The following is a 25,067-nucleotide window of genomic DNA, read 5'->3' as shown; positions in this document are numbered from 1 at the left end:
ACCAGTTTGTTTCAAGCTCACTGACACCTTTAAACTGGTCCTGTATATGGACTCACCCTGAGTTGGTGCTGGTCACCACCTTGAGGCTGGCGGCATTGCGGAGCAGCTTGTCCAGGGTGCTGACGATGCGCGAGAACTTGGGCCTCAGGTTCCTCTCCTTCATCCAGCACTCCAGCATCAGCTGATGCAGCACCATGGGACAGTCCATGGGCGGGGGCAGCCGGTAGTCCTGCTCTACTGCCGTCATGACCTGAGCAACAGGAAATCAGTCTTAACAAGAGTCACCAGCCATGCTAGCTGCTCAGTGAGGCTGTGCTTAGACACAGTGATTCTTTGAGCTAAATGCTAACATCAACTAACTGCTGACATGCTCACAGTGATAGTTTTAGCATGCTGATGTTGTTTACCATCATGTTTACCATGTTAACCGTTTTAGTTTAGGATGACTAGCATTTGCTAATTGGCTCCAAATAGGAATGTCATTAATTTTGGGCGTATCTCGTCCTCAGCCAAACCTTTTCAAAGAGTCGGGGGATCACTAAAGTCACTACAGTTCATCCACTGGGTACCATGAATATCTGTGTCAAATTTTACCCCAAACTGTTTCATAATTGTAAAAATATTTAACTCTGAAAAAAGAAAAAAGGTCAACAGACATTAGCATCCATGAAACCACACCACTAGCACGGCCAAAAACGCAAACACATCGAAATGAACATTAAATTTCACGCTAAATATTGACCCAGAATATCTTGCACACAAGGATTCAATCAAATTTCATGTGGTGCTTCTTCAAAGTGCTAACACTTGGCTCTGACTCATTTGTATTATTGCTCACTGTGTTTGGCCTTTGTGAGTGCGGCGGAAGAATAATCCCCAGTTAGCATATTATGTCCTACATTAGGCAGTTCCTCGACTCATGCTGTCACATATTCCAATCTTCCTTTCAGTATCTTTACAAAACTATAAAAACAATATGCTCAAGTGTTATCAAAGTTGTCACTTCAAAACTGGCATGATTGATAGGAGAGACAATAAGTGGGGGATGAAAACGCTCACTCATTGATTTGATTTTGCCTAGCAACTGCATTTCCCTCCATAAGCTCTGTATGGGTTTTAACTCCCCACAACAATAAAAAATTGCCATTTGGGAACAATAAAGCATTTTCTGCCGCACTCCTCTTCTCCTGCTGCTTGTCCTTTGATTTTTATGTCGTGCTTGTAGCCTGCGACTACCTCTGTTTATATCTCGTATTTGTTGACTCTGTTGCTTATTGAGCGATGACTGTGGCACAAAGGCTGTTGGGAACAATAGAGGGCCTCTACTTTGATGCTTTCATTACTGCGTGTGGGTTTTGTTATGAAAGTTATACATACATTACTGGCGTTTTTCATTTTGGCTCCTTTTTTGCTTTATTGCTATCAGTGTTACAACTCTCTTTTTGAAGCACAATACAGAGCAGATATTCCTCTGAGAATAAAGTGGAGGTGTACACGTTGCTTCAGTACTTTGTTCAGGGAGGAGGAACCAAGAGATTTCTTTTTCTTTCCTGCATGCTCACTGCTGTAGTTATGATGTCTGTGCAGTGCAGATAGCCTACAGGTAACAACGCCTGTAAAAAAAAAAAAAAAAAAAAAAGCCTTTCCTGGGTATGCCTTTGTGTGCGTGTGAGGGGGGAGGCTTTGCAGTATGGATTTGTAGAGGGTGGGCAGGATAGGGCTGTAAATAAGGTGGTAAAAAGTAGAACACAAGCACACAGCTGCACCAGCATCTGCAATGAGGAGATAAAGACAGCAGAACAGGCCCAGGTCCAATATGTCACGCTGGAAATCAAAGCCACAGCAGCTCAGAGAAACTCTCAGCCGGCCCTAAACTTAGACATAGAACTCCTCTGTGTGTGTGCATTTCGTCTATAGACATGTGTTTGCAACATGAGACCGTCATGCTAACTCACATCCTGGTTGCTCATGTCCCAGTATGGTCTCTCTCCATAGGACACCACTTCCCACATGACGATGCCGTAACTCCACACATCACTGGCAGAGGTGAACTTCCTGAAGGCGATGGCCTCTGGTGCCGTCCACCGGATGGGAATCTTCCCTCCCTGCTCAAACACACACCACACACACACACACACACACACACACACACACACACACACACACACACACACACACACAGAGGGGGATGGTATCAACACCCTGGGAGACACTACAGTCAGATAACAACAACACTGGGAGACAGCATGAACACACACATGCAGAAGCTAATGCAAATTTCACAGGCGGTCTCACATGCTAACGCAAATATTGGCACAAATGAGCAGTCAGACATGCATCCATATGCACATGTGAAACAAGTGAGGGGGATCAAATTAACAAGCTCAATTAAACATGCACAGAGTGTACAAACACAGAAGAGCAGAGCACACACACACACACGCTTAATACTGACCAGGGAGCTTGTGTAAGTGGGGTCAGCTGAGGTGTCGTCAAGGAAACGCGACAGGCCGAAGTCAGAGACCTTGCAGACCAAGTTGCTGTTGACCAGGATATTGCGGGCGGCGAGGTCTCGGTGAACATAGTTCATGTCTGACAGGTACTTCATCCCCGCAGCGATGCCACGCAGCATCCCGACCAGCTGTGTCATCGTGAAGCGTCCGTCATTCAGCTAGAAAAATACAGTCACAGCGAGAGGCAGGAAGAGAGCAGAAGAGAGGACAGTTAATGAGGAAGGAGACCAGCAAAACGAGAAAAAAAAGGGAGCGTTGAAATATGGAGAAACAGACGATAGGGAAGAGTCGGGAGATAAAGAGAAGGGCAAAACACCAGAGAGCCAATCAGTCACTGAGGCAACATAAACATGACATCTGTCATAGCGCTTCACGGCTGCTACTGACAGTCACTGACAGCTGACCTTTTCACGCATGCTGTCCAATTAGCTGATTAATTAGACTCTTTACTATCATACTAAACCCATTAAGGCTCAATATCGACACCACACAAAAACAAAAGAGCGCGAAGCAACAGAGCAGCTGAAATCAAAACCAGACCACTGCAGGTATTTTCTTTTTTCCATTCTCAAATTAGTTGCAGGTACAGGCAACACACGCCTGTTAAAATTAAATCTTTTAGGCAAAAAGCTTTGTTTGCATATTTCATTTTTATTCTATTTTATTTTTTTGCTTGTGAACATTAAAGCAAGATCAGCCTGTCAACTGAATTGGAACAGCATGTTGCTCAAAGCTCATTTTCCCCATTTTAAAGTCCACGATTTGCAGATTTTTGCCCTTTTATGTTAACATTTGAGAGGCATGAAACAAATCTGAGATTAGGGCTTTCAGGGTTTTATTCAGAATTCACCGTGTTTATGAAGCGTTCCACAGTGGGATGAACTCGAGATCATAACAGATCAGCACACTAACCTGTGAAGGCTCATGCAACCTGATGTGTGAGAGTTGGACTAAAACTAATCAATAAAATGTCAATACACAGTGAAACAGCAGTGAGGTTTTCTTTCACGACTTGAACATTTAATACAAGTAGAATTTGGTGGGAAAAAAAACAAATTTTTTGCATAATCAATCCCTTCTTTGACTCCACAATGAGAAAGCTAAGAACATAAGATGTGACACGACAAAACCATAAACATTCTGCTTTGTAGTCTGCACTCTCCAATGAAGTCTGACAGCAAAACAAGCCGGGATGGATGGATGTATAAACAGCCATGATTCATAGCAGGCCTTCAAAGCCATGGTGGCATGTATGTATGACTGTGTGTGCGTTTCATTTCTGCAGTTCTACACGTGCATATGTGTTTATGTGTGTGTGTGTTTTTGTGTGTGTGTTTGTGTCAATGTCTCCAGGGGACCGCCGTACGCATTCTCATGTGTGCGACACACTCGGACAGTTTGTGCTTGTGTGAGTGAGTTAACTCTATAGTGTCTTCATTAGAGCAGAACTCAGAGTTCCTCTGAGTCACAGGCAGGGGAGCGGGGGTGAGCGCAGCACAGGCCGGGGAGTTTTTTTGTGTTATTTGTGGGACAGCTGACTGAGAGGAGTGAGTGAGAAGGAGGGAAGAAGCGCTGGCTGGACTATCATATCAGCTGTACCACTAACATTTCAATGTTCAAGAGCCCGTTGGCAATTATCTGCAGTAAAAATAGTAAACGGTTGAGTGGATAAAACAAGCAGTTTGGAGATGCCACCTTGGGCTCATGTGATGAGTATTTTTTGACTTTCTTCTGACATTACATAAAAGATTGATTATTTGAGAAAATAATTAGCAGATTAGCTGATAATGAAATTTTTATTTGCAGCTGTTTCAAACTGTTTGCTTTGTCTGAGCAACATCACAAAACCTGAAGACACTGACTCTGCACAAACAGAGAGAAGCAGCAATCCACACATGTCAGGAGCTGGTAGCAGCAAAAGAAAAGTTGCTTGATAAATTACTTGTGAGTGCTGATTATTCAAATACCAAAGTTGTTGTCAAACCTCAATAATGTTTTGGCACAGACTGAAATCCATCTGTAGCACAGAGTACTGCAAACAGCAGAGCATCAGTTTTCAGTGTTCAGGTTAGGGTTAGCAATTCATTGTCTGATTTACTTGTGCTTTAATCATAGATTCACTAACTTCACTCAGAATTTTGTGAAATTTAGACTGCATTTTATTGAGCTTATTAAAAATATTTGTTTTATGTTATTTATACTGAAAGAGTTTATGCTCCTCAATTCAAAGTATTGGGAAAAAACTGCAATATATATTAAGAAAAGTAGGGCTGCTAACAATTTTTCATTATGTATTTGATGATAATTTTTCTGACTGATTTATTAATTGTCAAAGTGTAAACAAACTGTCAATCAGGTAAACTGTTTTACAATCACATAAAACTGAGAAAAGCAGCAAATCTTTATATTTGAGAAACAAGAAACAGTGAATGTTCATCTTCATTGCCATTTCCAAGATGCCGAGTGGACAGACTCAAATGACTTGTTTTCTGTCCAAGACCCAAAGAAATCCAATTTAGGAAAATGAAAAACAGATAAAGGCATTCATAAGTTTGAGAGTCAAATTTGCGTAATACATTACTCACACAATTAATCAATTATCAAATATGTCAATAAATTTTCATCAATCAACTAGATGAAAACAGAATCAACTAAAATGTGTCTGCATCAGTAAAGAAAAACAACCAGCAATGCTAAACGAAAGGTCCCAAGCCAGAGTCACTGAAGCAACGAGATATCAAAGCAAGCCGTTCAATGTCAAGACTCATCGATGTCACTGATAACTCTACCCTAAATTTCTCATTAGCTATGCAACGAATCTGAATTTCACTTAAAGATAAACAGTATTCAAACGCAGCAGCATGGCATCGATTCCCCACAAGCATTAATTAACCTCATTCAGCCTAACAGCTACAGAAAGTCGACTTCGTCACAGCGCAGCCATGCGAGAAAACACATTTTATTGGATGTAAATGACATGTAAAAGCCCCCACGCAGCTGGAAATGTACTGTGTGACACCTCATTTCTCATCCTGCCTTTGTTCAGCGTTTTGTGTAGGTGGTGGTAGTCTGAACCAAAAACTCTGATCAGTAATGTATTCTGCACTTGTACAAAGACTCTCTAATACACTGACGCAAACCTATCCAAAGATCTGCCGTGTGACAGTTTTCCACCAGGAGTTTGTGCATTGGAAAGCCTGTCAGCATCAGTCAGTCACGTCAAGCAGAGACACTATGCCTGTCTCCAGGCGTTATATTGCACATTTAATCTCTATCACTCAGCAAGTGAGCGCCTCAGGGTGTTTTACAGAGAGTAAAACATTTCGATAACCCGGAGGTGTGGTGAATGACTGTCTGTGTGTGTGTTCCTCTCAGCTTTGATACAAACAGAAAGTAATCTTCTCCGTCAGAGGTGTTGTGACACGCACCTCCCGCCAAGCTTACCCTGAGGAAGGAATCGAGTGCTCCGTTCTCCATGAATTCGGTGATGATGAGGACGGGGCAGCTTCGCGTCAGAACGCCTTCCAGCCGGATCACGTTGGGGTGGTCGAACTGGCCCATGATCGAGGCCTCGCCGAGGAAGTCCCGCCTCTGGCGCTCGGTGTAGCCTGCCTTCAGCGTCTTAATCGCCACCACCATCTCCCTGCGACCGGGCTGCTTGAGACGCCCGCGACACACTTCGCCGAATTCACCTGGAGTGAGAGAACAAGGTGTGGGGTGTGGGGGGGAGGGGGTGAGGGTGATGGGGGAGAGGGATTGAGTGAGCAGAGGAAAGAAGAGGAGGGGTGGAGGGAAAGAGGAAGTTGGGGGAAAGTGCAGGGAAAGGGAGCGTTACTGGCTGGACTCGGGAGTGAAGGAGCTGATTTGAAAGAGTTGAGGGTCGGCGTCAACTTTGGGAGAGGATTAGAAAAGAGAAGAGGAGAAGACGGAAGGTCAGAGGTCAGAGATGTTGGGGAGAGAGGGAGTGACTGGTATCGATCGAGTGTGCAACCTGGGAGCGGTGGAGGGAGACAGAGGACGGGTGAGGAACCTGGGGGTTTTGCATGTGGTGCCTGAGTACGAATATTTACAAGGGAGAGAGAAAGAGAAGGAAAGAAAGAAAAGACAAGGAGGGAGGAAGGTTGAACGAGCAGGAGCAGACTGTCATTTGAGGTGAAGTTAGGATACAACATGCCGCTGGAGAGAAAAAGAAAAAAAAAAAAAACAGACTAGAGGGGGAAGAGCTACAGAAAAGATTTTCACTTGAATCCTTCCCACCCACAGCTCTCATGTGCACTCTGTATCCTAACCCTTTTCTCCCAGAGAGGACTCTCTTACAGAACAGTCCTCGGGGCTTGATGGCACACGCCTGTTCAAATAAATGATTTATAAACCTGATTCATTCTCCATCCTCTTGGACAAAAACAACAACGTTGTTTACCTGCACCGATGACTTCTTCTATTTTCACACAGGAGATGTCTATCTCTTTGGCAAACTCGTGGACGGCGTCGTTGGGGTCCTCGTAGGTGAAAGGGTCAATGTACACTTTGACCCCTGGAGAAACTGAGAGGGGAAAAGCCAAAGAGAAGTCAGCATCCACAATGCATGTTATAAATATATCTGTTAAAAGGTAGAAGCATCTGTGTAAGGCTGGGTGATATGACACATGATATTGCCACATTAGCTTAGTGGCTAGTCTGTCTGTCTCCCGTTCCAGACTGAGATATCTCAACAACTATATATATATATATATATATATCACAATATAGCTACAGTATGTGTTTAAATTGACATATAATCAAGTCTGTTCTAATGCGATACATGAGACATGAAGGAATATGAAGAGAGGCGGAGGTTGGGTCACATGCAGCAAGGAATGACCAGGAATGTTGCAGTTTGTCTTAGCCTGTAGGCCACAGTGACACACCCAGAAATGTTTTGCTTGCAATTATTAATGGAAAACCTAAATTTTGGAAATGATACTTTGATATCATTATATTAAATTCTTAAAACTGTATTCAAATATGATAATACTGACTTATTTAAAGGAAAATACCTTTTAGGTCAAAAGGCAAACCTAGGAGCCGTCTTCTACATGTCTCTACTTTATTTTTCAACTCAGCTGATCTATCTGGTCTGGACTTGCTCTGAGCAAACAGTGGAATGGTTTTCTGCCTGAATCAGGTGATTGGATAATTGATTGAATCAGTTGGTTAACTGTACAGGCATGACCAAAGGGCCACAGAGGACACGCTTACTGTATTGCTGCAGTTTCTCGGTGTATTCCAGCTCTGAGCCGCTGCGCTGCTTCCTGTAAACAAGTAGCACATAAACAAAGTCACATTCACATAATCAGCCTTGACCCTTTCCAGGTATTGCAAAACTAATATCTAACTCGACAACAGATGAAACTGCAGACTGCCACAGAAGAAACTCACAGGGCAGCTCTGGTTTTTTACCTCCTTTTTGAAGCTAAAGAGTGAGTATACACACTTTGAAAGCATGTTAAAATTTAATGAGCCTCTTTGTTAAGAGCCTAACTAACCAAAGGAAACATGTAGTTCAAGCTGTCAGTAATAAAAATCAAACACTTACTTAAGGCAGACAACAGCGATAACCACCAAGGCAACAATGACCACCAGACCTGCAGAGGCCGAGCCGATGATGAGAGGCAGCTGGTCCTGCACCGACTTCTGAGGGTCACCTGGACCAAATAACACACATACAGACACAAATGAGTAGATAACAGCAGAAACACTACTTCAGAGATTAAAGGGTGGCCTGTTCTGCATGTGTAATGGCTACCAATTAAGGTGGCCATAAAAACTATTAAGCTGGAGCCCTCATTAAGAAAATTGTAGCAGCGGATCATCAAGAACAGACTGTAAAGCAGGGGAGAGGTTGTCCGTACTGTGTAGGCTGGTGCTGAAGTCCATGGGGTTGCTGTAGCGTCCGTATCCGGCAACAGTGCGAGCTCTGACCTGCACCACATAGGGCGTTGCAGCCCTCAGACCCTCCACCTTAGCTGAGCTGTGCTGGGCTGTTACGGTGTGCGACATCGCCTGGCCCTGAAGTACAAAAAAAAGGACTGTTAAAGCAGCAAGTGTTTCATTATCATTTTCAGATGGCTTGTGGGTGAAGAATCCCTCTTATATAATATAACGCAGTCAAATTAAATATATCAAATAACACAATCTTCCTCCAACAAATTAAAAGTTTAATTCATGATAAAATGCACCATGGTTCATTTCAATAAACTTAATGGATTGGCTGCTACATCTTTTCTTAGTGAGGTGTGAGTGGTAGCTTGTGGTGGCTAATGCTAGCCGAATCTTACTTAATTGCCCTGCAACCAAAAGTTAATTTTGACTATTTTCTTCTTGCGCTACAGCTACAGTACATTTTCTCAGTTACGTTTATCCTGTAATTGTCACTTGTGGTCACTGTGAGTTAGCTAAACTATAAGTTAGCTTTTGAAAACACAGGTTTTGCTTCCATGGCTTTTCTCTGTCTGGTACAGCCAGTAGCTAATGTTGCTAATGCTAACTTAAGACAGATAAGGCTAATCAACATTGCTGATTCAGTTTTCTGACTTTATGATTCTTCTCAGATTGTGCTTCTGTTATGGTATGTTTGAGCATTTACGCTTATCCTGTGTCACATTTAGCCAAAGTGCTGAGTGTTTAAGAAACCTTACAGTCTACGTTTGAAGACCAACATTAGCACTGAATGAAAAACTGCAATCCCACTGTAGAAGTGGCAATTATTAATCACCTTGCAAATCAGAATAATTTCAGTCCGTTCAGTTCAAAGATGTGTAGAAACTGACTATTCAGTTTAAGTTTTTGTCTGAGCTAATCAACTGCATCACTGTTCAGTAATAAGTTCAGTTCAGTTTCTTTAAGAAACTTTAAATATAGAAATAACATTACGCCTATCCCCGTTGAGCTGAATGGTTCTTTCAGTCAACTGGAGCTCCGGTTGGGGGTTTGTGTCAAAGGTTTTCGATAACGATTTGTTCATACGTGTACTGAACATCTGCACTTCATTACTTTCAAAAATCCGGGGTCGTCCAGCGACAGAGTTGAACCTGGATCAAGTTTAGTCACAGTTCAATGTGAAGTCATCCAGCAAAGCTGAGCTAATGAAATACAGGCAAATGCACCTGAAATACTGCGTGTATGTGAACAGTGTAATCTACCAGTCGCTTCAGAATTATTGTTTAAACGACATGATGTTGCTTCTTTAACTTTCCACTGATGAGAAATCCTTCCTGATCCGTTAAGCCCCCAAACAAATGGGCCTATTACTAAAACTGACATTGTTTCTCTGGTACCTGAAGCAACATCCGCACAAACACCGACCCTTACATAGCAGTGCTGTTTTCAGTCTGAGGTCGGGAATTTTACCATCAAAGTTTATAAAACGTCCGTATTAGATCAGCAGGACTTTACTAGGAAGTTTGAGCAATAACAATGATGCATTACTTCACCAGTTGCTGCCCCATACTCATACAACAATAGACATTTCTAGACTCTACCAACCCCCACACACACACACACACACACACACACACACACACACATACATACATCATATTTCAATATTACATTTTTGAGCATCCATAAAAATGCTGAAAAAGGCAACAGATAAAAAGTCAGAGCTTACCCTCTCATGGTATTTAATCTCATAGTCGAGGATGACCCCGTTTGGTTTCTCGGGCGGCAGCCACGACAGGCTGAGAGTGTCTGAGGTGGAGCGCATCAGATGGACGGTGGGCACTGCTGAAGGCGCTGTGGGTGGACACCACAGAGGACAGCTTTATGTTAGGCTGGCACTGGAAACTTACTACATCTGCGAGTCGTGGTGTGTGTGTGTGTGTGTGTGGGGGGGGGTTCATTGCTGTAAAGCTCTGAAGTTGCCAAGATTTTCTCTTTTGAAGTCTCAAACCATCACAGTAAGATAATTATTATTCAAAATACTTCAACCAGAACGGTTTAAGAAAAGCGGCACAATGTTTCACCTTCACTGTTCTGCAGTTTATTGATTTGTGAGGCCTGAAAGTGACTCAACTGACAGTCATTGTCCCGGGTCCATAAACTGCAGTAAGGTGGATTAAGTGCAGGTTAACTGGGAGAGTAATTACAGACTGTGAGAGGTGCTGAGCAGTTTGGTTGATGATGATGCTGCAAATATTAAGTGGAGATGTTGAAAGGTGACATTGTCAGTGATATAACGCGAGACTCCTGGCTGACAGTGGAGATACTGAATACTCTAAGTTTTTATCCACCTTACTTGTAACTCGCTCAGTAAAGCGGCGCTCCAGCTGAGAGTTTTCCCAGCTGCCGCTCTCTCTGAGCTTGTTCAACAATGTTTACTGTTGATGTTAATACTGCTCTGGACAATGAGAGCTCATTAAGACATTCACTGACATTGACTGAACGTAGGATCCACTAACCTGCCTGTTTCATCGTGATGTTAAACGGTATTGATTGGAGTGGCCTCTATGAATTAACTTGGTTTGGAAACACATTCACTGTTATTGACAGATCCTCTTCTACTAACCGGCTTGGTTGGTGGTGATGTTGACTGTGGAGTAGCTGGGTGAGGTGGGGTTTTTCCCAGAAACCCCGTTGACAGCCTGCACCTCGAAGCTGTAGCGCGTGTGAGCCTGCAGGTTCCTCACCACCACCTTCCTCTGCCTCAGCCCCAACCTGCGAGGGGCGATGTCCACGTTGTCGTCGCAGCGCGTGCAGGGGCTCCGGTCTCTCAGGCATTTCTTACACACCACGTTATAGACCAGGTCGCTCCTCCCGCCTGTGTCCTCGGGCTCCTCCCACTCCAAGGACAGCGAGGTCTCGTTCACGCTGGATATAACATTGCGCGGCGCTGAGGGGATAGCTGCACAGACGCACAGACACATGTAGGTGTTTAAGAAGGTGGGCAGGCAGACTAGAAAAACACACAACTGAGGCGCTAGTTATGTTCCCTATGCAGTGCTTACATTATCCTCCCTCAATGGTGAGAGAAATGTTTTGTAAGAAGGCAACAAGAGGTAGAATTACACGTTCAGAGGGTAGAGAATGTAATCCTATTCTTTTTATAAAATCCTTTTGCACAAATACATGTGTTAGATTGCTTTACATGCCCCAAACAAATCCTCAGTATTGAGCAAAGGGCATGGAAACACGTAAAAACATAACAACAGGGAAAAATCCTTCCTGGTGCAAATAAATAAATCAACAAATTCAGAAACAGGAGGATAAGCACATCTTGTCATGCACAAGCACAACACCACCATTCATCACTAAGTAATGTTGTTTAAAGAAATACACAGTCCTGTGCAGCACTACAGTTGTAGCCCATGTCCATTTCTATGCATAACCCTTCTTGGTGCTTGTGGAACTTGGTTAATCCACTCATGATAGAAATTCATGTTCTAGTATCAGTATAACCCAAGGCCAACTCGTTTCAATAAGCGGTGCTGCGTTTTGAGTGAAGAGTATTTGAAACCTGGATAAAGTATGATAACCACAGAGGGAGGCAACAAAGATTGGTTCAGCGAATGTGCTTTTCATCCTATTACAGCCAGAGAAGAGAGAGGGGCTCTCCCTCTAAGCTTCCAGCCAGAGAAAGTCTAACCTGTCTCAAAGCAGAGACAAGGGGGGGCATCAGGGCCATCAGCCGAAACGTCCTGTCCACATCTCCTCAGCCGGCTCGCCGTGAACCGCATTTCACTCACCCTGTCCTTTCTAATTAGGCAGACACAGTTCAGAGTGGAGGCTCTTCTAATTGGACACCCATCTTAAACACACGCTGAGTCCAAGCTGCCGGCCATTGACTGGCCGAGCCTCTCTTGTGCAACACACCACCACCAACACAAAGCGCAGGCTGCCTGGCACAAGCTCTGACAGACCGCAGGGACAGAACTGTCAGGCCTGTTTTTTGGTGTGTGTGTGTGTGTGTGTGTGTGTGTGTGTGTGTGTGTTTAGTCTGCGGTGTCCCTGTCCGCCTGTCTGTGTGCACTGGTCAATGTCAGAGTTCACAGTGTTCCTGTGACGAGGATCTGGGGAAGACAGTTGTGGGCCATGTGTGTCACTTAACGTGGCGAAAGCCCCCTGGGGGGCGATTTTACACGGTCAAGGCAGCACATGTCCCTCTCTATCAGCGCGACTGCTGGACTCCTCTCAGAGGCCTGTGCATGCAGGAGCATGGACGCTGCAGTCAGCACCAGACCAGACCAGTTACCACCAAACGCACATTTTCCAGGTGAACTGTTGACAGGCAGCTGCAGATTTGTCATTTCTCATAAAGCTGAACAGAAAATTTGAATTCTCTTCTCTTTTTGTCTAAGAAAATAAAAGTTATTCTTCAACTAAAAAGGTACTTTTTGGGCAAAAAGCAACAGTTTGCATCCCAAGTGGTTACCTGCCTGTGTGTACACTGGAACCACAGAGCTGCTACAAACTATTTTAGCGCCTGTTCAAACAGATATTACAATAAATGTTACTGTGAAGTGTAAATTAATTGTAAAATAATCAAATCATCACAGTACCATCACAGTCAAAATTCACACTCAATTGAACCCCAGTGTAGAGGGCCTCATGACGGCAGAAAATGAAATAATAAGAACTGTAATGATAAGTTCTTCTGCTGGGGAATGACATTCTTGAGTTCAAATAAAGACCAAAGATATACAGTATGCTGATGATTTCATTTTAATTTTAGACTAAACATACAACCTGACTCCTCACTCAAGTCCTTCTCCGACTTTCTTTTTCTTTTTGTTTTTGGTCAGTGCAGCGGAGGATGACTTACTGGTGCAGGCAGAGTCAGGAGGGTCGCTGTCAGCACGGTAGAAGCCATTCTGGCAGGAACAAATATTGGTTCCTCGTGCACTGGTGCGACTGTTGGACGGGCAGGGAGCGCAGGATCCCTCCCCGAATTTGGATTTGAAGGTTCCGGGGATGCAAGCTGAATGGGCGAGAGAGAAAATACAGAGGACAATGAGAAAGAAAAAAAAAAAAAAAAAAGACTCTTTGCTGTCACTTATCTATAAGACAAGCGGGTGTCACATCTGTCACAGAAGAAAAGCGGTGCCTGTGAAGTACCTGCAAAGCTCAATATTTATGGAGAAAATGCTGATACGTATGTGAGGAGTGGTGTACACATAAGCATGAGGTCTTATCTGTACATTTGCATCTGCTCTTTCGTTCTGACTCTCTTCACCAGGTGACATTAATCTCCCCAAAAAGAGTCGGGATGACAGCAAAGTTTCATGTTGAAGAAGAGGAAAAGGAGGATAAAGATGAAGATAGACTACTGACAGGAGATTGCTGTTGTCAGACAAACAGGGACGGAGAATGCTTCTTAGAAAAGGGATACACCCTAAACCCATCAATCAATGTCTGTTCAGTCCTCAGCTCTCCAAACCACACCACTGAATACAAACAAGTCCTCCACATGCATGCAGAACAGCTCCATAATAAGCTCATAAATCAATGCAAATGAAGGGACATCAGACTCGACGTAAATTAGCTGAGGAGAGTTATTAGAAAAATATACAAAGATGATGTGTCCAAGCCTTTAATTTGAATTCCAAAGTGTCACGCTGAAGGTTGGCTGATATCGAGTCTTAAGGATAAACCAGCATAAGCCTAGACTAAAGGAGGATTCAGATAAAGGGGATTAGCAGCAAAAGGTCTGGATATATCAGCCTCCAGAGCCCCACGTTTTACTGTTTCCCACATTCCTGACTGGTGGTGTAAAAGTGGGGTCTCTGGCAAACATCTGTCCTGTCAGCGTGAGGGCTCATAAAAGCCAGCCAGTGAGAGAGAGAGTGTGATTAACTAGTTAGGCTAAGTGGTCTTTCAGTTTGAACTCAAGTTCCACCCTAATTCCCAACAATGGCACTTTTAGGAAAATCAGCACAGCTAATGGCCCCACACTGTAGCTCTAAAACCAAGCAATAAAAAGCCAAAGAAGATGAGATGAAAATGTACTTTTTATTTTTTTTTTCTCTCCTCTCATAATTCACCGAGACCTTTAGGCTCTACACACTCTGATCTGATTTATTTTTCTCCTATTACACAGTGCATCATTATTTTCTTTTATTTGTTTGTTTTCCTTGCGTCTTTTCAAGGGGGTGTTGAATCACGCCACCGTCTTGCTTCAATCCATTAACCTCTTTGGAGGGCACAATGATTTTCCTGTTTTTGATACACTAATGTTTTCCTTTCCCCCTCTATTGTCTCTCCTCTCCTTTCTTCCTCTTCTTCTTCGCCTTCTCTCTATCTCATGCGGTGTTTGGCTGCGAGCAAGTGAGAAAGCGAGTGAGCAAGCGAGCGAGCAAGCGGCCAGACTGAGGTAAGAAATGAAATGTCTGAGTGATTAATGTTAGCGTGGCAGTGTTGGCTCACGTTGGTCTGAATGGTGTTAATGAGCGTGGCCGCCTGTAGATTAACTAACGGGAGGCCGCAGAGGAAATTACACTTCCTCATCGCAACCGCTGGCTGAAGCCCTAGAGAGTTTTTTATCAGGCATTGGCGGCAAGCTTTTAACCTTGAGCCGCCAAATGGCAACGAATGAGCTCTCTAGCGCATGTTAGACACTATTTCTCACGCCCAGGTGAGAGGAGGCTTCACTTGTCTGTCTTTGACTTCCTGTAACCCCCCTCCGCCCTCCCTTTTCATTCTCCTCCTTTGGCTGCTGTTCCTGTCCTATCTTTGGCAATTCACACCTCTTAACTCACACTATCTCTCTTAATATCTCTCTTCTCTGGACATCCAACGCCTTTCTCTTCTATTATCTGCATTTTCCTCACACAAATCTATTGGCTCTTTCTATTTTGTGCCTTCCCGCTATCTTTCTCTTCCCCCTGTCCTGCTCTCACAATATTTGTATGCTGCTCCTCTCTGCAACACCTCATTAATTCATACTCTCCTCCACCCTCCTTCACCCCCTTTCAGGAGCCACACAATAAATGCAGAGAAGAGGGCACAGACTGAGGTGACTTGCACTGAGCATATAAAGAAGGTTTGGTTAAATAAAAGTCCAAATGTCTGTTAAATACACATACCCTGGCACTGAGTGCTGTCTGCAGAAGGTTCAAAGCCAGCGACGCAGGTGCAGGAACCCACAGGAACCATCCACTCGCCGTCCCCGTTGCAGTACAGCTTCAGAGGGACGGACACCTCCATGGCATTGGTCACACAGGCCCCCGGAGCGATCACTAAGGAAGTGGCTTCTGCCCCAGTGGCAGTCTCAGGGAAGACGGCGAAATTAGCGATGGTGGTGGAGCACTTCTTGAAGAAAACCCTGACTGAGATGAGAGACATGCAGGCGCCCAGGTCCTGGAACGCCAGGTAGAAGCCGGCCTTGGAGAGGGGGCCAAAGCTGCGCACTTTGGTGTTGATCCTGCCTGCCTCCAGCAGAGAGAAACTCTCATCCGGGGCAATAGTATCCACCTTCACATAGGGGTTCTCCCTCCACAAAGGGCTGGTGTCTGTGGCTGTGTCCCCCTCTGACTCATAGTAAAACAGATTAAAGGTCTCTTTGCAGGAGCCGGGGATGTTGGGGATGCTGGCGCAGTCACGGACAGAGAACTTGAGCTCCACGTACACGCGCAACACTCCCTTCCGGGGGATAAAGTCCGTCCTCAGCCAGTTGTTCTGGTTGGGCTGTCTGACATTACACACCTGGTAGGTTCTGATTGGGCTCATGGAGTCATCGTAGCCGCTCACCTCCTCCCACTGTGGAAACAACAGAGACACTGTGACAAAGGAAGAGACGGCAGCAGGGATCGACCACTGATTAAGACAAAATGGACAGAAGAATAGAGTAGGTTTAAGAATAAGTGAGACAAAATTGAACTGATTTAAAACTGAATTATTTAATGCTTTTTCCTAATGCAACAACAATTCTATTTGTCATCCAAAAGCTACTGAGCTACAGCATAAACTCACTTATCCAATGTGTTGTTAATTTGTATTGAGTAATGTTAAATGCAGTGCGTCCTAATGCAAACCATTCAAGCATAGAGGACACTGAAAACAGAGAAGTGACGTCTGATGCAAACAGAATATCAAAATGCAGCACATGCACACGGCAACACATTCCCACAGTGTCTTGTGTACTCGTGCCCTGCGAGGAATAATTTGCAGCTAAAATGCTTCTAATTGCATGAATCATTCAGAAAATTCCAATCATTACAGACTATTAATAGAAAACATTTTCCCATTAAAACACATTTCACACATTACGCCTGTTTGACGAACACTTCTGATGCTGGTCACGTGTGTGCACTTCGGTGAGGACTTTACCAAAGTCTGCGGTTTGTTACAGTAGCTATGAAACGAACCACGGCGCTCACATCTACAGTACAACTGCTGCAGTGCAATCACAGCAGCCTCAAGAGGAGATTTAGTTTCTATAACATATGAATTTCTTATTTGTGCTGAGAGAGATGAGAGTATCAAACTGTACGTTTTAAATGGAAACATCCCCCATAGATCTATGATGCAAACAGTGAGTTATTTATTAAAATGGCCATCTAAATGCAATGCTGCCAGTGTGATTGCACCGTGGCAGCACTCCTGACCACTTCAGGTTATGCAGAATTTGTTATATATATATATATATATTGTCCAATGCCTACACATGTAGCCTGAAGGTGGCATTTGCAGTTGTTGTGACTAATATATTTCTACATCATGTGGTTTTGACAATAGCTTTTTAAAGACTAACATGACGTGGACATGATTCCTGTCTGTGAGTCAACATTAAAAATCGGACCCATTGTTTTATCTGTTGGTAACACTGGTCTTCGTATCTGGTAACTAACATTACAGTCTATGATAAATGGCTTCATTGGTCAATAAATTTAGTCCATTAGGAAATAACCTTGCGAAAAAGTCAATCTTGATTTTTTTTCCTAATTCCCCCTTGGACTGAATGCTTCGTTTCCATAACAAATGAGCTTCCCAGAAATTGATTATTTCAACTGGAAGAAAATAATGCATAACTCATTTCACGTCTCTGAGCTCCTGTGCAATTTATTCCCAAACGATGAGCCCAAGAGTCAGCATTAGACGTCGTAAATCACCAGCAACACGTTGATGCACTACCTGACAAATATGATAATTGCTGGCCCCCAAACGTATGGGCTTGTCAGGCTTGAGGAGAGGGGCTGCCTCGCCAGTCGTGACATATGACTTCATGGATGCTAGGACATTCAGAGCCGGCCCTTGTAGGGAAAAGGAAGGAGCCGGGGCTGCCGACCATCGTTTCCATGGAAACCCACCATTTCCATTGACTGACTTTGCGCTCACGTAGCGAAGACAAATTACACTGGCCGGGAGTGGGGGAGGTCTGTCAGGCTGTTAGCCCTGGGGTCAAATTCATGTTGTTTTATTTTCTCACCGTTCCTATAGGGGGTATCAACTGAAAACCTTAATTTCTGCCTGTAATGCGCTCTTGGGCCCATATTATAAAAGACACAGACACATGCTTTCAATTATCAGGCTCTCTATCCTGGGGAGACATGCAAGGTAGAGCCTACCTTATAGTCCTGACACACTGTGGGGATTTACTTTGTGTATCTGTGCATCTTTTTGTTTAAAGAGCAATATGCACATATTCTATGCAGCTTTTCGAATCTTTTACATTTACATTTACTTTCTCTAAATACAAAAAATCTCCACACAATGTCACACGCTGTGGTTCTCATTTGCTTTTTAGTATCCAAGAAAGCAAACATACACTGCAAAAACAAAGATATAAAACAGTAGGAGGTGTGCTGTTCAAGGCAGACTGGGCTCTATTAACAAGCAAATGGAACAAATGTTGTTAAAAGAAGAAAAAAACAGGAACACAAAACAAGCTAAACACATGCACACACACTAACTCACCCCACTCTCTGGGAACGTGGTCCAAGCCAGCTCTGTGGTTGCCCACCGACTGTCCATAAGGGTTTCTGCAAATTAAGAGTAGGAGGAAGGTTGACAAAACTGAATTAAATGGTGTGAGGAAGAAAAACCAAATCATTGCACAGCATTTAAGACCACACACAAGTTCTCTCTGCTCAACAAAGGATGCAGGTAAGACTTCCTCTCTTTCTCTTTCATAACCTCCACCCACTTGCACTCAGTTTTTGAAAGCACTGACAATCATGGCATACTTGTGATGCTGCCTAATTAAGGCTTTCTGTGTGTGTGTGTGTGTGTGTGTGTGTGTGTGTGTGTGTGTGTGTGTGCGTGTGTGTGTGTGTGGTGTGTGTGTGTGTGTGTGTGGTGTGTGTGCCTGGCACTCGCAAGTGCACTTCTTTCAATATTCATTTGTGGAACTAAGAACAAAGCCTCTTCCAAAAATGCCTTCAGTGGGAAATATTCCATTAGCAAGCACCAGTTCAGACAGGTCATATAAGCACAAGGAAATTTAATATTACACATTTTGGGGCAGGCTTTCACCCAAAAAACACCCGGCAGCGCCAGAAATGTGACGCCTTTTGACTGAGCATTGTCAAATCTGAGTTAACAGGTGATCTGAGCAATGTTTCCTTCGCCTAGCTTTCTTTTTTTTATGACTTTGCAGGGAGGTGAGAGCGGGGCAGACAATCAGAGGAGAGGCTGAGAATAAACAGCAGGATCAATGAGCATTGTTGTGTCAGGCTGTCAATCAGCTGTCACCTGACTGGTGGTCCAGCGAGCTCACTGCACCTCAGAAGAAGAAGCGACTCCTCGCTGGGATTTCAATATACAGCTGCGGACGCGTTTGGCTCTCCTTGCTCCGTTGTTGTTAGCACATAATTACCGAAACAATTACACTTTCTTCATGGAGACTCAATGACACAACGCCTGCTGTGCACCATTTGCTCACACATCGTTGATAACGGCGCTAAAGGACGGTGTGAGAGGGTAAACAAATAGCATGCCCTGTGTAGAGCAGCAGTAGCACTCTTTCCAAGACACATGGCTTTGTTCTGGTCCCACAATGCTGATGGTTGGTGTTTTGCTTTAAAGACTGAAAACAGTGCAGTTACAGGAAAAGTGTGTCCTTGGCTATAGTGTGTCAATAATAAAAGTTGTTTGATTGAGTGAGTAGATCACTGGTCCATCTGTAGCTGCTGAGCTAGAGTTATGTGCTGTGTTTACAGTCTGTGCTCTGTGTTCATTAGAGAAACCACAATGGCTTTTCTTCTTTTCAGAGGATGAGAGATAATGAATAGTGATCTGTATCCAACAGGATAGATTACGTCTGTGGTTTTCTACTGTGTGCCATGGAGAGGCAAGAGAAGCCAACCAAAGACAGTAAAAAGGCAGCGATCATATATGAACTAAATGGTCTTTTGAGTGCTTCATGTGGTCACATTCGCACTGCATTTATAGATCAGACCAAAAGCAAGCAGTAAGACTTCCTTTTGTTCTTAGTCCCTGTGCAAATTAGCTTGACTGTCTGTGTAAATGGGAGCAGGAGTTGACAAGCGGTATTTGATGTGCAATGATAAACTACATATGCAATGTTCCCCTTCAAAATAATGGCAGGTTTGGCTGACCATGGTCCATCATGGTCAGAGGCTGATCCAAAATTTCATAACTCTTTATAATAGCACATACTTTGACATTGTGGGACTTATTCACCCTCTTGTCCTGAGCTTATATGGTAAAAACTAGAAAGAGGGGGAAACAGCTAGCCTGTCTATGTCTGAAGAGAACAAAATCTGCCTCCAAGCAACTCTAACAATCACTAATTAAAATGGTATATCTCATTTTAATCCATACAAAATCCAAAATGGAAAAACACATAAAATGGCAATTTGTTAGTTTTATACTTCAGTTTTTGTACAAATTAAACAAACAAGATCTGACATTAATAAATGACCTTTACAGGTGATGGTATTTTCTTTCCTTTGGACAGAGCCATGCTAGCTTTTTCTGCATGTTTCCCGTCTGTATGCTAAGCTACGTTAGCTGGCTGATGGCTGTAGCTTCATATTTAGCAGGCAGATCTACTTAGCAACGGGTCCTGACCAATGAAATAGTCCAGCATTTACCCACCTCTAAAGTGGCTGCTTGACGTGTTTAGATTTAGATTTTTGTACAAATTAAACTAAATAAGAAGTGTTAATAAGTTAGCCTATATGTAGAAGTGCTGGGAGCAGCATTTTGTTCCTTTCAGACGGAGGAAGGCTAGCTGCTTCCCCCCTGTTTCCAGCCTTTATGTTACGCCAAGCTAACTGGCTCCAGCTCTATATTTAGACGACAGACATCAGAGTGGTGTTGATCTTGTCATCTAACTTCTGGCAAGAAAGCAAATATAATGTTTAACTTTTCCTTTAAGTTATGCACAGCTGCAGCATCATTCATGGTGATTTAACGCATAAATTAATGCAGGATTTTCACCATTAAAGTGTCCCTCTGAGGTTGTGTGGTTAGCTAATGCTTGACAGATCATCAACTACCATGGATGACTGTTGGGTCATGCAGCAACATGTCTGCATATAACTACCAGTTTCGTATTCGCGTTAGAGCAACTACACTTAAGATTTCAAGCTGATCAAATTCATGAAATGTACTTTTTAATGTAATTTCATCTCAGCTAATTTAGTGGCATATTAGTGCATTAAGTATTTGAATTAACAATCATTAAGTGATGATCCATTAAGCATTAACTCATCACATTTAAACTCATAGTCACTCTATCATTTCTTAATGGGGAGCAACAGGAATTCTACATTAACTAAGCATGTGATTTTTAGCCTTAAACAGAAATATTTTATGTGCAGATAACAGTATTTTAAGAAAGGAAAAAGTGGGCAGGAATTAACAGCTGCATAAAGTAGTTTAATTTAAAAAGGAAAAAATAAGTGGCTGCCTCCATCTTTGTTAACAATGGAAATTACATTTACTTCTGCATTTTATTTAATAAGTGCTATTTATGCACCAAAAAACTGCATTAACTGACAGAGCTTTGAATACAAAAGCAAGTCCTGATAGTCATTTATAAAAGCAATCTCCGTTTTACATTTGTGTGCATAAGGACATGAGTGACAGCAGTTAATAACCTCGGTTGTCGAACCCAAATATACGTCTGTGAACAAGGTTGTTTTACTGATTAGCACAACTTGAGCCAGAGAGGAGGAACTAATCAGGGAAATCAGCGGCTGTTGTCTTTGCTTGGCTACACTCTACCCTCGGTGGCACACAGCTGACTGAACACTCCTGGCATACTTGCTGCTGGTGATCCATGGATCCAGCCCATCCCTTGGGTGTCTGATCTGGTTCGTCGCCCCGTCCCTCACCTCTCCCGGTGCCCAGAGGCAACACAGAATCACTCAGCCTCAGCTAACCACAGGTTTTGAGCTGATGCTCCTTTAAACAGGCTTCACCTCACACAATGCACATACAGGGGCAGCGGGAGGACCATCCTACATCTGTAGAAGCTGGGTTCAAGCCCCCATGGTTGCAGGATTTCACCCTGCAGATGCATTCTTGAGCAAGATACCGAATCCCCAGCGGCTCTAGAGGTGCCAGCCTGCATCCTGACCTTTGACCTCCATGTGGAGCAAGAGAAGGAGAATTTCTCTAAAAATATTTTAAAGAAACATAGTGTTTTTACAAAAACTAGATTAGCCAGCGGGAGGGAATGACTGTGTATCTTCAAGCTTAACATCTGAGTCCAGACCCATGTTGCCTTTAAGAACACTAAAATTTCAGTATTAAAAAAAGGTTTTCGTTCGACTACGACTCTCTCCACCAAAGTGTGATATCGTCAACTCACTAAATCTCAGAAACCGGTTAAGATTGAAAAAGATCCCATTTGTTCCACAGTTCTCTCGCTTTCCCGTTAAATTTACAATGCCTCTGAGATTGCCTCGCTCCTATAACTCAAATCCAGAAATCTCCCCCCTCTCTCATAAAACTACAGCAGCGGTGGAGTCATTCTGCCCCTGGGGTAAGAAAACAATGCTGCAGTGGGAACTTTAGAGCATCACCACCCGTGGCATTTACTGTTTTTTTTTTTTTTTTTGATCGCCCGCTGGAGCCAAAATGCCACACAACTCTGCATTCTCAGTGCGCTTTGGGAGCTCACACATGCTAATGTTTTATTCACTTTGTGAGAGCGGGTGCATCATGAAAGGGAGGCCTCGCCTTGTACTACACTGACACTCGCTGCCAACAAGCAAACATATGAAATATTAACACCCAAACATCCTCATCATCATCAGTGATCCGAGCGTGATCAAATGTGTGGCTATAAATATGTGTAAAAAGAACCTGGGGTTTTGTCTTAAAAAAAACTCTGAGCTCATTCAAAGCAAGGGTTCATTTGTATTTGAGTGCATGTTTCTCTCCGTAGAACAGTCGAATGTGATGCTCAGTTTGACGACTGATGAGCAGTTTTTGAACAAGTCAAGCTGACCTAATTCAATCTCTCTTCAGGCCGGCTTGCATCTGCTTTTACAGGTCAACGAATCATTATTCTTGTTTATGTTCTAATGTATAGACAGCAGGAAAAAATGTAAATGAAGCTCTCTATTAATGTGAAAATCATCTCAAAAGTCGATGCTTTGTGTTTTTCTTCCATTCACACATAAACATCATGCAGACTATTTTTCAAAATGCTCTCTGAGTGGTCATCCATCTACTTTATGAGCTTTTAAAATAAGAGTACAGTAAACGCTTGACTGTAAATGGGATTAATACAGCATAAAAATGTCACAATTGCTGAGGCTTTTACTGCAGTGTGTTGGTGCGAACTGGAGATAAGTCATCACTGTAGCTTTTGTAAATAAGCACACACTTCAAGTTGCAGTCCAGCTTGCATCATCCATGCGCAAACACTTGCCAGTCTGAAAAAACAAATTTCAGATTCAAGCCATGTGGTGAAATCCACTGAGCAAGCAGCGAAAAAACGACATGTAACTGGCTGAAAAAAAAAAAGGCCTCCCTTTTCCCCCTCATTTAAACCCATCCGATCATCTGCCCTTCATGTTTATTCTCAGAGGACAAACATTAGTTAACCCCTGAGCTTTGAGTAACAGTTAGTGGCGAGGTTGGGGAAACGGGACTGATCATCTCGCCGTGAGAGCCCACTGGGACTTGGAGTGCTGCTGCCGCTGCATTGATTTACTTGCTGACACCAAAATTGATGAGGGATCAGGCTGGCCACGGTCCAGGAGAGGCAGATTGGACAAGGGAGGGAAAAGAAGGAGGCAAGGCAGAGAAATGTAGCTACAGCTCAGAGAGGAATCGCTGGGTGGGGAGCAGCGCTGGGCGAGGGTGGGCTTCTCCCTGGAGCAACACTCCCTCGATCATGGAGAGAGCTTTGGGGACTGGTGCATACTTGTTAAGCCATTGACCTTTAATTCACACTTGTCATCTAATATATTTCACATGTGTGTCCCTGTTGCGCTCCAGGGGCCGGGATTGATCTGCTCTGGTCTGTGTTTAAGCGTCCACAGCACTGATCGGTGCCTGAACTCAGCAGCCCGTTTAAATGCTTTGACATGCATCATATGAGGAGTCAGTGTATTTCTACTTTACAGTGACAGTCAAGGAGGGACCCACCACCACCCCAACCCCCCCACCCCACCCCCTCTCTCTCCAGATTGTCTTTGGTGTGAATCTAACATGGGGTGGGGTGGAGAAGGGGGGTGGGGGGGCAGGTAGGCATCCTCACTCAGCTTGTGGGTGTGACAACAACAGGGACAATAGCAACAGGGACAGTCCTTCAGCCGCAATGGAAACACTGGGATGTCATCACACACACACACACACACACACACACACACACACACACACACACACACACACACACACACACACACACACACACACAGAGGGAGCGGGCCGTGCTGATACATGTGTACATGGATTACAATCAAAGAGCAAATTGATACTCAGTTGCCTATTTAACAGAGCGGATTATTATTAACGGCTTTAATTAGGCAAAACATGAATGGAGTGTTGCTCACAGATCTCATTCCTCCTATAGAAACAGCATGACTGATGTGGAAGCCTATTTAAACTGACGTGATGCGCTGACCCCATCATGATTAAATTGTCAGTAAAAAAAAAAACCAACACTGTGTCCTCTCTGTCCCTAAATGTGGTTTTCCTTCTGCTAATGGTATTTTTCTTGGGGACAATAGGCGATTTTATCATCTAATTCTAATACATCCACAACAGTCCATTGTTCATCTGCGGGAGACAAAAGTAGTCATAAAAACACAAAACGACATACCTTCCACAGCCAGCACCACGGGGACGACGAGGCTGCACACCCACAGCAAGTAATCCATTGTCATAAAACAGGCTTTTGCAACATGAATAAAGGTGTGTAGACTGGACCCTTCGGATGGATGGAGACTCAAACACAGAGCCCCGCAGCTGAGCTTTTTGTTCCCCTCCCAATTCGCATGTCTTCAGTTGTGAGAGGGGCTCTCACCGCCCCATTCTACCGAAATCCTCAAAAGAAAAAAAAAAAAAAAAAAAAAAAAAGAATAGCCGCGCGCTTCTTTATTTTGCATTCAATCAGGTCCTGGTATTCCTGCTACAGGAGCTCTACACTGCGAC

At 43.6% G+C, this 25,067-nt stretch overlaps 1 protein-coding gene across 1 annotated transcript; it reads right to left on the bottom strand.

The window, feature by feature from the left end:
- Positions 1 to 52: 52 nt before the first annotated feature.
- LOC111228769 (ephrin type-B receptor 3-like) lies at positions 53 to 24,799 on the bottom strand. Its single transcript, XM_022754795.1, has 14 exons — positions 24,736 to 24,799; positions 18,402 to 18,466; positions 15,572 to 16,244; positions 13,312 to 13,467; positions 11,059 to 11,394; positions 10,141 to 10,286; positions 8,405 to 8,555; positions 8,089 to 8,197; positions 7,746 to 7,804; positions 6,934 to 7,056; positions 5,958 to 6,205; positions 2,456 to 2,671; positions 1,956 to 2,105; positions 53 to 250 (listed from the first exon to the last, which is right to left on the bottom strand). The coding sequence occupies exons 1-14, from the start codon at positions 24,797 to 24,799 to the stop codon at positions 53 to 55; spliced, it is 2,694 nt and encodes an 897-aa protein (XP_022610516.1).
- Positions 24,800 to 25,067: the final 268 nt, after the last annotated feature.

The sequence above is a fragment of the Seriola dumerili genome, unplaced genomic scaffold (genome assembly GCF_002260705.1).
Source record: "Seriola dumerili isolate Sdu_G_001 unplaced genomic scaffold, Sdu_1.0 BDQW01000226.1, whole genome shotgun sequence".
NCBI lineage: Eukaryota > Metazoa > Chordata > Actinopteri > Carangiformes > Carangidae > Seriola > Seriola dumerili.
Note: the sequence above shows the minus strand (reverse complement) of the source record. Positions and strands in the feature narration are given on the sequence as shown.

Bases quoted from the DNA above. Each gene is read 5' to 3' on its own strand.
- LOC111228769 (XM_022754795.1), bottom strand. From the start codon at position 24,799: ATGACAATGGATTACTTGCTGTGGGTGTGCAGCCTCGTCGTCCCCGTG. The intron at 10,287-11,058 runs GTTAGTAGAAGA...GTCCACCCACAG, and splicing joins CATCACCACCAACCAAGCCG to CGCCTTCAGCAGTGCCCACC. The intron at 6,206-6,933 runs GTAAACAACGTT...CTCTCACTCCAG, and splicing joins AGAAGAAGTCATCGGTGCAG to GTGAATTCGGCGAAGTGTGT.